We start from the raw sequence: 15,238 nt of genomic DNA, 5'->3' as shown, positions 1-15,238 counted from the left end.
CAAGAGATATATGATTGCACTGCAGTCCTATACATATCTCTGTGAAAATAAATCCTATTGAGATGAATGGAATTTACCTACATTGGCTTGAGTGATGAGTTTGTGATTTGACATGCCATTAATTTCTATCATTTGAGTTATGTCACTCACTTTCAATATGCTGTAAGAGTCTCACTCACCACCAGGTCTATCACACCCAACTAGGACAGCCTGGGGTTATTCTGCAGTTATTGCTTTCATTGGTATTTGCTGCCACCAACATCTTTTCCTTCCCTTTGAAGGGGGGGGGGTATCTTTGCAGCCTCGCTAGAAAGAGACAGGATACCTTGAGGGTATTCAGGAAAGGGTCTACAGTTAAACTGGTTCGACCTGCCTTGTGTACCTTGAAGGGTCTCCAGGAAAAGGTCTACAGCTAAACCGGTTCAAACTGCTGTTCAAACTGCTTCGTCCCTGTAAACTATAAAAACTCAGCTTGCATTTCCGGTGGTGTGGCAAAACCCTGGCATAGTTGCTGCCTATGCATTGGGTTATTGATCACCCAGCTTCCTTTACTCGGCCAAATAAAAAGCTGTTTCTTTTCAGAGCCTCCTCCTGAATTCTTGGCATTGGATTTCTCTGGGATTCAGGGATTGCAAACCTTACACCTTAAACAGGGATATAGGAGCGAGACCAAAAAAAGGAAACTGCTTTTCTCTTTCATCTGAAAAACCACAAAGGCAGTTTAAGCCCAGTATCTTGATAGTCATCCTAAGGAACCTAGGCCATCTGAGGTGTGTTACCAGAGTACTATCCTCAAGACACAAATTGACATCAAAAAGAACCTTAAAGTAGAAGTGAAAGTCTGAAAAAGAGAGATGGCTCTTAGGCTTAAAGAAAAGAATTAGGATTCAAGGAACAAAGGAATAATAGGTAGGCTACCCAAAGGGAAATTCTGGCCCTGCTCTCTGGTGACACCATCAATTACTGACAATGCTCCCTGAGGCCCTCCTGTGCGTAAGCCTTTCCTCATCATGGATACAGTATAAGCATAATTCAAACCTTGTTGGACTGAACTCATGATGGTGCTCTAACTCTTGCTGATATCCTGGAAGGCTAACAAAATGCATTATCGGTACTGGCAGTGGGAGTGTGAGAAAATATTTTGAAGGGGCCAACTGTCTAATGAATAGGCAATAGCATGAATTGCTTGCCCTCCTTCCTAAGTTACAGATACATCACTTCTAAAATACAGAAACACTGGGAATCAGTTAGCAAATAATTAAGGCTGGTCAGATCATATGAGACTATCTCCACAAAGGCAGGGACAATGGCTAGTAATGAAGGATGGTAGGAGCTGGAAGTTCAGCAACTTCTGCACAGGTTTCTCTTCTCAATACTGGGGCAATTTCAATTTAGGATCTTTTTTTTTTTTTTTTACTTTCCAAAGGGAATGTGATCTGGAAATGTGTTCTAGTTCTTCATGACCTGGGTCCACCTTGGAATATGAATACACACACACACCCCTACATATTTGGTCACCATACAACACTGGCTGAGTGACACCAGAGCTTCTGCCTCACATTGGCTAGAGAACAAAGGAATCCCCTCCCTCAACAGCAACGTAACAGTTTACAGCTCGTTTCTTTCCTCCTCCTGTCATTCCATCTTCATATTGGCCAGTCACCACGCACCATCCCGCCGTCCTCAATTAACAGCCAATGAACGTAGATCGCCTGTACCGAGATGCGAGTAGGCTCAAAACAAAGGGTGGGAAGAAAGATAGACTTGCTGCTATTGGTTGCGATGGAGGTGCCACCTGGGTTCTGATTGGCTAGGTGAATGACTCGCTCGACCGGGTGAGGAGATTAGAAACTAGCCTGGGAAAGGCGACGTCTTAGTCGCGGGGAGCCGTTCGTGACCGGGAGGCTCCCATTCGCTGCATTGGAAAGACCCCTCGCAGAGTCCAGCCTTTGCGGAGTTACCCTTTCTCTGCTTCGCCCCGGTAAGTAGGAGGAGATTGCAGGAAACATCAGAGAAGGATGCTCTTTGCTTGAGGCACCAACCTCACCTGTCTCCCGAGGTTTCGACACATGAGCGTTACATCACCTGCGGAGCCTTTCTCACCGGGTTTACATAAACGTCGGGCAGTGGGATCGCGCCAGTAGGTAGGGAACCTGATCGGCCGTGACCGTTTTTAGTCCGTGCAAATTTCAGGATAGTTGGGCTTAAACGTCAGGCAGCGTTGGACCTGCATGAAGGCAAACAGTGACATCCCCTCTCCCCATTGGAAGAGGAGGCACATTTGGCAAGTGGGGGATATAAGGAAGTTGCTATTTACAGAAGTGGAACCTATCTGGCCCTCGCAATATGTTTTCTTTTTTGTTATTGTTGCTCCAGGTCAGAATTGAATCCAGGTTGATATAAACAAACACAGTTCAACTCTTGTGTCATAAGTGAGGGTGGCAGTGACTGCTAGCTAGGTCAGTGTTGTCCAAACTTGGCCACTTTAAGATGAGTGGACTTCAACTCCCAGAATTCCCCAGCCAGCATGGCTGGCTGGGGAATTCTGGGAGTTGAAGTTCACTCATCTTAAAGTGGCCAAGTTTGGACAACACTGGGCTAGGTTTACCCAGTGCTCTTCGTGGCTGAGTGGACAATTGAAAATCTTTCTATGTTTCCCCCTGTAGCTGCTCCATCACAGTGGCTTTCAAGCAGACTATCATAATGGCTTGTAAATGTGTAATTTTTGTCATTTTTTTCCTTGATACTTTGTATCCTTGTGGGCTTTTTGGCTATTTTTAGCTAATTGTCCTAAATCACTGGAAGATTCTGTTGATGTGAGCCAGATACTTCCTCCTCTGGCTGTTTGGTTATTGCTCACTGTTACACTGAATTTAAGAATGGTTGTGGAAATCATAGCACTTACATTTTAGAATCCACGGTTGATCTCTGTGAACCTGGAGAACCTTTTCTACATTAATACATCACATCTTATAGGAAACACTTCATTATTACAGATAGTCAACGCCTTTCTCCAGATTGAGGATGGCAATATTTGCATTGTATTTTGGCAGTTATTCAACTGTCATTGTTAGAACTGTGGGGTATTTTGTTAAGGAAGTGCTTCTGCTTGGTTTAGATCTTTAAAATAATCATATTGTTCTGCAGCTTGGAGACAAGTTAAGCTGATCATTTTATCTTGATGTTAATGTCAAACAGGAAAAGAAATAAATCACTAGTGATTTTATTTTTTTACATTCTTTTTTTTTTCCTGTAGGTAACAGAAAAGAATGGCAGATGTCTCTGATGTAGATTCTTTGGCTACAAAGCTAAAAAATACAGTCATTCAGTACTATAACATTGAGGATAATGAATGGAGAGTTGCTAGGAAAACAGTAAGTTACTGAGCAGATTTTCTTATTTTTGGTGACACCCCAGTGTAGAGATTTATATTATATCATGTTGTGTTTGGTGACAGTATTTGGTGTGATAGTTTTTCAAAAATAGAACACAATATGGTGATTCCTAGTTTTCTACGAAGTAGAAGGGACCAACCAAACCTTTGGAAAAGATGTGTTGCTATCATCTGATTGTGATAATTTATTGGTGATACTGCTCTCACATAAACATGCTATTCATTTTCCTGGTCTGCAATGTTCTTAAAAATGTTTAAAATGTATTTAGTTTTTAAATTGGATCAGTTTAAAGACATTATTTTATCAACACACATTGAATTAATGCCTCTAAACCTACCAATTTATGGGTAGTGCACGGATGTGTTGTTGAAATGTGAGACTATGATGTTTTAATTGCTGATATGTCCTATAGCCAGAGTTGATGAAAAATGCTTTTGTAAATTAATTTAACTTTTCTTTGATATGTGTGTGTTTTGAATTGATAGTGAATGAGGATGGATATGCAAAATAATAATAATAATATGTAATCTTTTTATTTTTTAAAGTAATGCTTTTGTACTCAGGAAGCTTTTAAGGTTTGTACATATATGAGAAATTCCTTCTAAGGTCCCTGTAGTCTGAAATACACTTTTTAAACATCTTAATTATATTTCACATTCTTAGATGTGAGTGGCTGAGATGTTTTAATAACATATCAATAGTGTAACCCTTCATTTTCTTTTCTGCAGAAAGATATTACTGTTTGGCGTAAGCCGTCAGAAGAATTCAGTGGGTACCTGTAAGTTGAGCTTTAATTAAAAGCATTTATACAAGTTAACTCACATGCATGCATATCTAGTTTATCTTAACAAAAATAAATGGGGAGATCTTGCCATATTAGAGCAAAAATAGAAATTGGGCACCTCCCAGTACATTATTGTTAGCAGAATGAGGTGTATCAGATCAGAAAACCGACCCCTTAGGAAGACGAGAACTACACTGAGATAAGCTGTAGTAACTGAATCTTGCAAATCAGCCTGTGTATTCTCTTCCCTCCCTCTTATACCCCAGGGAGTCAGGGGGAGCTGGTCTAAGTTTTTTTCTAATACTTTCCTGCCTCCCGGGGCTTAACACATGCTTCCTCTGCATATTGTCTTAATGGCTTCTGGATACCTTCTCCAAGACCATTTCCATGGCTCCTTACAATTATGTACTTGGATATCATGACCACATCATTGGATCCTAATGCTCATCAATTAACCATGTGTGAAGCAAGTGTTCTGTATGTTTTTCTTCAGTTGACGGGTAGAGACACATCCAGATTGGTTTTGCTGCTCTGTAAGTGCACTAAAGTACATGGCACAATATTATAATCCAAGGAACAGATTCCTTAGAATCTGTCATTATTTTTTTATGTGTAGCTCCACCCTTTTAAATAGGATCTGTGCGTAAACATTTGGAAGAATTACACTTTTAGTACAGGGGTTTGTTGGTTTTCTAAAGACTTCTACAAATATCCTAATTATAAGCTTTAACAGTTCTAAACCCTCTTCTGTTAAATCTGGTCTCTAGCTACAAAACACAAGGTTTTGTGGAAGAGGTTACCAACAGAATAATAGATCACATACGTCCTGGACCTTATCGGCTCAGCTGGGACAGCCTGATGACCACAATGGACATTGTTGAAAAGTATGAAAAGGTAATGCACGGGCCATATTTCACACACTCACACTCACACATTTAGGGTTTCCATTTATAGGGCATAGGTATCAGGGTTTTGATTACAAATGTAAGATACTTTATTTATTTATTTACTTATCTACTTATCAGATTTATATGGTTGCCCATCTCACAAAAAGTGATTTTGGGCATCTTACAACAATTAAATAAAACAATAAATATATAAAAACAATCATCATTAAAAATAGAAAACAGTCATTATTAAAATACAAACCACCAGGCACAGGACAGAGTAAATATTAATCATAATGATGGAGCCATCTTAGAATGTCACCAGTCTCCTGTGACCCCCAGGCCTGATGACATAGCCAGGTCTTGAGGGACTTACAGAGCATTAACAGGGATGAAGCTAACCTTGTTTGGGGGGGCGAGAATGTTCCATAAGGCGGGCACTACGGCAGAGAAGGCATGCCTCCTGGGACCCACCAAGTGTAAGTCCCTAGCAGACAGGACCTGAAGCAAACCTTCTCTGCCAGATCTAATGGGACAGGCAGATGTAATCAGGGAGAATTGGTCTCTCAACAATCAGTTTTGTCTTTTTGGGGGGTCTGTAAGTGATATTCTTACTTACTATTGAGTTGGGGACCTCAGTAGAGCTAGTTAACCATCTGAAATCTGCCTATTCCTGGTCTAAGGTACTCTATTGGGCCAGATCCGAAGAAATGAGGAAGGCATAATATGTAATTCTTTCAAAAGTCATAGTTGCAGGGCACTCTAATTTAGATCTCTACCAGAGAAAGGGCAGGTACAGCCTTTTCTCTCAAACTGTTTTCTCCCAGTACAGCACTTAACACTGGTTGAATATAATTTTCCGGATCCTGCAAAGATTTCGTTGGGCTTAGGACAATGTTAATACAGGTAGTCCTCCCTTACCAATGGTAATTGGGACTGGAATTTCCATTGCTAAGTGATGTGGCTGTAAAACACGATGTCATGTGACTATGCCACTTAGTGATGGCAGTTCTGGCAGTCCCCAGCTACCGTTGTTTAGTGAATCACCATGGGTTGTTAAGCAAGGACCTCATGTGACTGCAACTTCCAACTTCCTCTCGGCTTCCCCATTGACTTTTCTTGTGGGAAACTGGCAGGGAAGGTTGGAAATTGTGATTATGTGACCGTGGGATGTTGTGATGGTTGGAAATCTGGGCTAGTTGCCGAGTGCCTGGATTATGATCATATGACCGCAGGGGCACTGTGATGGCCAGAACTACAGGTACTATTTGTTCAGCACCATTGTAAGTTCGAACAGTTGCTGAACGAGTGGTTGTTAACCAAGGACCACCTGTATATGCATAGCATTTTCATAAACAGACTGTATGCACATACAGACTGGGTTGAAACATCATGCTAAACAAAAGTTTGCTTAGCTGCGGTTTGTTGAATAAGCTACAATTAGTTTGGTTCATTTAACGCCCTAAGCCAGGAAATCCATTACACCTCGCTGCAGTATATGAACCCTGCCACTATCTCTAGGACTTTTAATATGGATGCAAGCATTTGCTTAATACAAATGAATCATCCATAAAGTGCCATTTTATAATCACTTTGCAGAATTGCTGTGTAATGCGTTATACCACAGCTGGTCAAATATTGAACATCATTGCACCAAGAGAGTTCATTGACTTCTCCTGCACAACCAACTATGAAGATGGGCTGCTGTCATGTGGTAAATTCTCATTAATCATCTTTTATCTTCTAATCCATCTTTGTAAGAGCAGTCTAAAATTTTTGAAATCCCCTCTGTTTTGCTTTGGGTTGTTTACAATACTGAACAGCTTATTTTAAGCAAGAGTGATGAAGAGTAGGATTTCTTCAGATAAACAGGATCAACTCTCGTTCCAAGCTCAAGACACTTTTGCTTACAGTTGGGGCTAGGCATATCCCATGTATACATGATTCCTTTCAGTTTTACAGCATGATTTGAAATGTGCAAATGCAGTTTCTGCATACAGTGTATTCACACTGTGTTGAGTTTTTAGACTGCATATTTCTTGTGTGAAAAGAATCTATGGGATGTTTATATCGCAAATTCACATGGAAAGGATGACATGGGACTGAATTTTATTGATTATGTCAAAGAATACCTAGTCAGTTAAAGCATTTTTCTACCTGAAAGATGAATTTAGTACACTTGTGACAAATGAAATGTGTAAATCCCTGACCATTATGATTGTTAATTCACTGGAAAGAAACAGTCTTTTTAAGTCAAGGCTCAAAGACAGACAAAAGCAGAAGCAACTTGACATTTTTAAAAACTATTTTATTCTTGATTATGCTAATCAACAGAAAAAGGTTGAAATACATACAATATCATTAAATAATCGGCATAACACTGTCAGTAACTTTAGGCATGCATAAATGCTTCTGCACGTGCTACTGATTTCCTTATTTCATATGGCTGAATAAGGTGATGGTTAAAGTCTGGGTTTTGGATAGTCACTTCCTTTGAACTAATATTTTACTCTCATTTGTACAAATATCATTCTGAATAGAAATACTGAACTTCGATATTTAAAATGTCTCCTTGAAATTATGTTTATGTGAGTGCATGTGTGCCTAAAATTAATATATTTACATGGCCCTTTCTTTTATGTTTGTTTATTTTGTTTTACATGCTTTTTTATTATGCATTTTTAAAAATTTTGTTCATTCCGTTAAAAAGCCATTTTAAAAATAAATGTGTTTCTCTAGTTCCTGGTATAATTGCTGTTGTTGTTATTGTTAAAATAGGTATTAGCCTGGATTATGGTGAAGTAAGGCCAAGTTTTGTTCGAGGATTTAACCACCCCTGTGGCTGGTTCTGCTTTCCACTCCCGGAGAATCCAAGACATAGTCTTTTAGTTGGCTTCATCCAGACGGACCTGCGTGGGATGCTCCCACAATCAGTAGTAGACACAGCTATGGCTGGTACACTGATTAATTTTTATTCTGATCTTAGGAAAGCTCTGAAGGCATAATCGGTATAACTACAACTTCTTTGTATCATTCATAATCCTTTTCTGCTCCACACAGTATTTTTTTTTAAATTAAGGTACATTGGAAACTTCCACATGAAGACCTGTCGTTTTCCTTATGAGGTACTGTAGTTTCATCTGCACAGATCAATATATTTACTTTGAAGTAAGACCCTCAGTGAATTCAATTGAGATGATTGTTCTAAAAAAGTAATATCCATGTTTAGGCTTGAAAAAAGCACATGCCCTAATTTTAAGACCTGAGTGGTGGTAATTACTTTATTCTCTAGAAGACATAATTTTTTATAGCATAGTTTTGGAAAGTATTTTATTATGGCATTAATTTCAAGGATTTGTTTTCCTAACAGCATGTTAGGAAACCAGCAACAGTGTATTTGTGTTGGGAACTTCTTTCCTTCCACACATCTCTAATGCAGAACTTCTGCTGTCCTTGGAGTTTTCTGTATAAGTGAGGACCCTCCTGTTCCAGGGCTCTCAGCTGAGCCTTCATGGCTCAGAGCCTAGTCCCCCTCAATGTACTGAGGTGATGTGAGCATAAGTATACTGTTGCCATTATTCTGAATGCACAAAGTGCTCTATTTTTAAGGATTTAAGAAGTCTGCAGTTTCACAAGTAAAGCACTTAGGTTAAGTTCACATACTTAGAGCTGGCTGGACAATACACTGGTCCTGTGAAATGGCACACATCTCAGTGCAGCAAGATTGATATCTTTTGGAGCTCTTCTTGCCAGATTGGGAATACTCTGTGCAGACACATATCTAGTTGCACATTTGTTTTGGAAATGCTATTGCTATGTAGCATGCATCATCTGGGTCTCAGATGCATATGCCTACTTACAGAACAGTGAGAATAGAAATTATACTCTCAATCATTGCCTTGAGGGGCACTCTAACTGAATTGTGGTATAAGCAATGAAACCTGGTACTGCAAAACTGAGTGACTTCAAACATTTGTGAGGACTTTTATCATCTCTTTCCAGATTGTTGCATGTTGTACTTTCAAGTTTAGGTTTAAAAACATTCAACATTTAAGATTCTTACTTGAGAATTTTATATGGTTTCGGTAATTTAATGCCTGACTTTTTAAGGTACCTTCTTCATTTAATATTAGTTCAGTGGGAAACTATCTGGATTATAGGAACATGAAATGCATACTATGTAGTCAAATTATACACTGTAGGAAGACTAACTGAGGCCACATTAAGAGTATCCACTTTTGTGGCACACAGCTTTATAGCGGTAGGGGAGATAGCAATGTTTTCAATAAGAGAGAAAATAAAAAGGGTTATATACTTGGCTTTTGATTTTGTTCTAGAAGCACTTGAGAGTGTAAATGTGGGTTGCTAAAGTGTAAGCTCATAGCTGGGAGACTGAAATTGCCATAATTGCTTTACCTCAGTTTGTTATTCAAACATGAATAGGGCACAGTATCCTGATCTTTAAAGGGCTTCCACGTGATCAAGCACTTACTCAAGATGCTGCTGCAGGTGTGATCACATATCAAGCCAGTAAGGTTTCACCACAGTGCTTATTCCAATTCAAAGAACAGAAGCAGGGGTTGCAGGAAATGAACTGTCCCTTGTTAATTCCTCATGTATTCCCAGATGTCTGGAGCCATGATGATGGAGGAAATTAATGTCATTTGTCAGAACTTCACTCACCAATAAGCAAAAGAAGATTCAAGGACAGGGCTCTGATAGATACTTGCTTTTAGTGCAGATGGAAGAAGCTGTAATAGTGAAGAAGTTCAAGTAACACGAGTCTAACAGTTCAGTCCCCTGTGTGTGGCAGCCTCAGGGTTTAAATTTTACATCTCTTTCTCCTACCCTTACATGGAATGGACTTATTTCTCACCCTTAAATATGAGGACTCCTGCACTGGATTTTGATAATTGGTCTTTCTGAATCTAAACTTTTTACTTTTGGCCTTGGCAGCTTCAGCCCCTCTACTATTAGTTGATGTCCAAAAATGAATCTAACCCAATATGCTAAGTGTTATAAGTCACCTGCTTCATAATGTACATCCTAAACATTTGCTATGACAAGAATTCAGAGAATATGTGTGTTTTTGTGTTAAGAAAGAATTGTGAAATCTCTTATGCCATAACTTCAACTTTCTGAAATCGTCATGGCTTAACGGACAGTTTATAAACTCTGTAGGAGACCTCAGCGCTGAAAATGTGCTTGTTATGTGATATACCTTTTCATTAAGATTAATTCCAGTTCTTAATTTTGCCTTGCAAGTATGAGAAAGAATATCAGTGATGCTACTGGCACAATCCAGAAGGTACTCACAATATTCACACCAACTCTAAATCACAGAACTGACTACTTGTAGCATTTGTATGGTGTTGGTTTACTCGTATGGCATTTATGGTCTTGTAAAAGAAAATTACATCAGCAGCATGAGGTAGTGCTAGATTTTCCCAAGCAGGTGTGAATCTGTGTAAGAATCTGCTTCTGCATTATCATGAAGAACAGCTGAACATAAGGGCTATATTCACATATTGTGTGGAATAAATCATAATGACCTATCCCCATGAACTTGCTTTAACTGTCATTTAAATAGACAATTCATCTTGCGTATTGTCGAAGGCTTTCACGGCCGGCATACGATGGCTGGTGTGGGTCTTCCGGGCTGTGTGGCCGTGGTCTTGAAGTTTTGTTTCCTAACGTTTCGCCAGCACCTGTGACCGGCATCTTCAGAGTGCAGGAGCACAGACAGGAGCAGTTCCTGGGCACAGAGAGAACTGCTCCTGTCTGTGCTCCTGCACTCTGAAGATGCCGGTCACAGGTGCTGGCGAAACGTTAGGAAACAAAACTTCAAGACCATGGCCACACAGCCCGGAAGACCCACACCAGCCAATTCATCTTGCTTTTCTGTTCTGAGGTAGCTGATTTGTATTTGTTTCCTGGGATATAATATCAATTTTTTTTCCAGGAAAGGGACATTATATACTTGCAATATTTGGTAGCAAAACAAATGCCTAATAAATGGTGTCTAAGCTCAGGAAGTGTTATAAATATGCCCATGTTAAAAGTGATAATATTGCCTGAAGTTACATATGATTGATTGCTTTCAGGATGAATCTAGAAATTTAATGAGTGAATTGTGAATAGTTGGCAAAATTAACTTATTAAATGCATGCAAGCCACTGTGTCTGTGTAACGTAGCCATTCAAGCCACAATGCAGAATCTTAGATTTGGCTAGAGCAGTGTTTCTCAACCTTGGCCACTTAAAAATGTATGGACTTCAACTCTCAGAATTCTCCAGCCTGTGAGAGTCGAAGTCCACAATCTGAAAGTTGCTGAGGTTGAGAAACACTGGGCTAGAGGATGCTTTTAAAAAATACACATACTGTAGAGCCTAGTGTTTGCTCCAGTACCTCTATAATAGAATTAAAATCCATTACAAATTTCTCATTTAATGGTGCTAGCATTGCTTTTTCTGCCTGTTGATGATTTGTTTGTCTTAGGTTTTATTCAAACTTTTAGCTCTAGCTTAGGAGGTTGATTGCAAAGAAAGTGCTCAACCCTCAATAGTCTCAGAATCTGTGCAGGAACAAACAGATTGCAAGTGGAACTGGTAGGAAATTGTAGCAAAATATTTTCTTCCATGAATCCTTTAATAAAAACAATGGTGCAGTTCCATATTTTCTTATTTATTTATTTATTTATTTATTTAATTTTATTAATCAAATTTATACACCGCCCATTTCACTGTATAAGTGACTCTAGGAGGCTTACAAGTAAAAAGTGATAAAAACGATAAAAATCTTTACAAAAATATACAAAGTTGAAAGACGGAGACAGCGTCCTCAAGCCACCAACCACCCCAGCACTGCGAACCCCCATTGGGTCCCCATGCCAGTTGACAGAGCCAGGTCTTGACGCTCTTCCGGAAGGCCAAAAGAGTGGGGTCCAATCTCACTCAGGGGGCAAGATGTTTCACAGGGCAGGGGCGATGGCAGAAAAGGCTCTCGGCCTAGACCTCTCCAGTCGAAATTCTCTAGCCAATCTTTTCTTAGACAGTTAGCACCATTAAACATAGTGAGGCTTACTACTCAGAAAGCACATGTCAGATTGTAGCTACAAGGCTTGAGCAGGCTTGCATTGGGGTTTTCTTTTTAAAGGATTGAATGCATAGTTAATATATGCTCATATATATTTTACATACTCTTTATTAATCTAGACCTAAGAGTTTGGTTTCAGAATGCTTCTATTTTATGAGGAGGGAAGGGGTGTCCAGATGTTTAAATCCTGCCATGCTTTCCCACTACTTTTGTTTTGCTTTGTTTTAGCCAAGGGAATGATGTATTAGCTGAACAATCCATCTTTTGATTGGTGGCATTAAGAGCCCTCACTCTGGATGCATCCCATTACTGCACCGTTTCATTTTTCCCTTAAGGGGCAGAGTCATCGGTTATCGGCAGCAGAATAACGGAATGGATGTAAACAAACTTGCTAAAATTACTGTGAGTTGATGGCTCTTCAGATTCAGTTAGTAAAATCAGTTACTATTCAGTGTGATTTAGGAATGTGTCCCAGGCTTGATTCAGTATTTTTTTTCAGGAAAAAAAGTATAAACGCATTTAAGAAATCAGACAGTACTTTCTCATGATTCCTCTTCTGTTCTCTGCTTAGGAAGAATTCAGCTCAGAATTTGGCAGAATATAATCCTAACTGGTAGTTCTATTGATCTGAATTTTTGTTCAGTTTGCTTTGGTTATTTAATAGATGTTTGGAAATCACTTGCAGGCTCAAGTGAGAATTCCATTTCAGGTAAAGAAAAAAAATTCTAGATGTAAAGAGGATGCTTGTAATGTAAGAACAAATGTAAATTGTGGTGCATTGCTGTTCTGTATGATAACTAATAGAGATTATTTATATTTATGTATTAAAGTATTTAGATGAAAATTGTTTTGTGTGTTCTTTAAAAACTGAACAAATAGGTTAGTTTATCTAATCATAACAGACACACCAAATTGCCTAAATCAGTCCATGTCATTGGTCCGTCTACTCCAGCATTAATCATTCTGACAAGGACTCTGTAAGAACAAGAAAAAAAGATGTGATGTGATCAAACTTTTATTGTATCCTCTTTTTTATCTGTTGGTTCAGCATTTTAGCTAAGAGCTTTTGTTTTGTCTAGAAAGTCTCCTTGTCTCCAACCAATCTTTTATTCCCCTTTCATTCTGCTTTAATGCCAAAGCTTTATTCATTCTAGGAATCTTCCTTTTGTTTTCTACATGCACTTCATTATAGAATATACTTTTTACATGTGCCTTGTAGCAGCTACTTCCTGCTATAGCATCCTTGTTTTAAAATCTTTCTGGGACTGTAGGCTGACATTTAATGCCGTGGTAGATATGATAAGGAAATATGAACAACATAAGGAAATACAAATTCAGCAAAGATGGCAATTTTCTTCACAGTAGCAAGTAATGGATATGTGCCATCTTTGTTAAAGCCCCACAGAGTTATTTAATCTAGTGCTGGAGCCCAGGCAAGTCCATCAGTCCCGAATCTTCTAAGACAGGGTTCCTCAACCTTGGCGACTTGTAGATGTGTGGACTTCAACTCCCAGAATTCCCCAGCCAGCATGCTGGCTGGGGAATTCTGGGAGTTGAAGTCCACACATCTTCAAGTTGCCAAGGTTGAGGACCCTGTTCTAAGACATGGAACAGAGAACCCCAGGCTCTTCACAAGAACACAAAAGCACTCCAGACCTCCTCTAATCACTGAATATTGCCAATATTGAGCTATTCTCTTTGTCACTGCACTTTTACTTTTTTTTTTTTTAACAGACAATTCTTTAAAGCTGATGCTGACAGGATTTGCATAAGCTTTACGTGCACACATTTGATCTAACAAAATGGTGAACAGCAGTCCCCAATTCTTTATTTTCACATAGTATGTGCAAAATTGATTAAACGTTTCAGAATCCAACCATATCGTCTTCCTTCTGAAGATGCTAGTTCTCATAGTAACATACAAAAGGCATTGTCAGCCCCCTTCCCTATTTGTTAAAGCAGCAGAAAAGGCAAACCTACTTCCATCATGGTTTTATATTGCAGGCTTTTCAACAAAGAAGTATTTCTTGTTTCCTTTTGCAATACTGCTCACTGAAAATAAAAGATTTTTGATATACTAAAGCAATGAAAAAAGATGGACCACATTTCTGAAGGAAATGAGTACAACAAAGAAACAGAGAGAGAGAATATAATCCAGTTAAATATGTACAAATATTGCTCAACCCAGACCAAGGAAACTTGACTAATGCTAATTGTTGAAAATACATAACTTCTGTTATGCATTTCTGTGTCTTATTAATGGGAACCCCCCCCCGCCAGACCTTCATATTTAAGCCAGTGCCTTTAACTGCAATCCAACAGAAAATTAAGGAAGCCTAACTACATGGATCTTAAGAGGCTTATAATTGCAATCAGATTCTGATGGCTCAGCCAGTCCATTGTGATAGTTGCTAGTGTCTTTGCATTGCATTGTTACCATGAGGAGAGATATCAGTTGAATCACTTCCCATTGTAGCTTCTTGGATCTGAAGCCTCCTTATTAACTTACATGCATTTTTGTTCTAGCATCATTCATGCACACTAAGGTATGATGGCTTAGAGTGTCTGGGTGGTCAAGCCTGGCAGATTACTGTAAGTTCCACCTAGTTGATGGGAAAGGATACACTGTGGCTCAACTACTGACTGAACAAAGTGGTTCACTATATGAGCTCCCCTGCCTGGTAGGCTAGTATCTGATGGGGTTTGTGCCCTGGTTTGCTCTGAGTAGAGCATCCCAAAACAAGCTGGCTAGATTCAGCCACCAAAAGCAGAGCAAGTCATTTCTCTTCAACCAGCAGATTGCCCTCAAGATAAACAATTTTGGTCTGGTGAAGTACAAAAGACATTGTAAATAACTGGAGTGTAGATAAACCTATTATGGTTGCTATCATCATCCCCTGTATGCAAGACAGTTTCATGATTGTCACACCTGGCAATGTGAGGATTTATCAGCACTGCCATCATCTTGATAAACCCCCTGATAGCTGAAACCAGGCTGAAGAGAACTGGAATTGATTGCTGTCACTGGAGAACCCAAGGAATCTTCAGTGGGCTAAATTAACGGGATGTAAAAACTA

General features: G+C 39.2%; 1 protein-coding gene across 2 annotated transcripts; it reads left to right on the top strand.

Annotated features, from left to right (window-relative positions):
- Positions 1 to 1,851: 1,851 nt before the first annotated feature.
- Positions 1,852 to 10,753, top strand: STARD4 (StAR related lipid transfer domain containing 4). Of its 2 annotated transcripts, none has more exons than XM_007431225.3 (6): positions 1,852 to 1,981; positions 3,257 to 3,374; positions 4,124 to 4,173; positions 4,947 to 5,073; positions 6,666 to 6,780; positions 7,845 to 10,753. In XM_007431225.3, the coding sequence occupies exons 2-6, from the start codon at positions 3,270 to 3,272 to the stop codon at positions 8,069 to 8,071; spliced, it is 624 nt and encodes a 207-aa protein (XP_007431287.1). In that variant the 5' UTR covers positions 1,852 to 1,981; positions 3,257 to 3,269; the 3' UTR covers positions 8,072 to 10,753. The 2 variants fall into 2 exon arrangements, with proteins under 2 accessions (XP_007431287.1, XP_087986178.1); XM_088130052.1 differs by lacking the exon at positions 1,852 to 1,981 and adding an exon at positions 1,998 to 2,144.
- The last annotated feature ends 4,485 nt before the right edge of the window (positions 10,754 to 15,238 follow it).

The sequence above is a fragment of the Python bivittatus genome, unplaced genomic scaffold, assembly GCF_059951505.1.
Source record: "Python bivittatus isolate LINGU-HERP-01145 unplaced genomic scaffold, Pbiv_v1 ctg000850_np1212, whole genome shotgun sequence".
Lineage (NCBI taxonomy): Eukaryota > Metazoa > Chordata > Lepidosauria > Squamata > Pythonidae > Python > Python bivittatus.
Note: the sequence above shows the minus strand (reverse complement) of the source record. Positions and strands in the feature narration are given on the sequence as shown.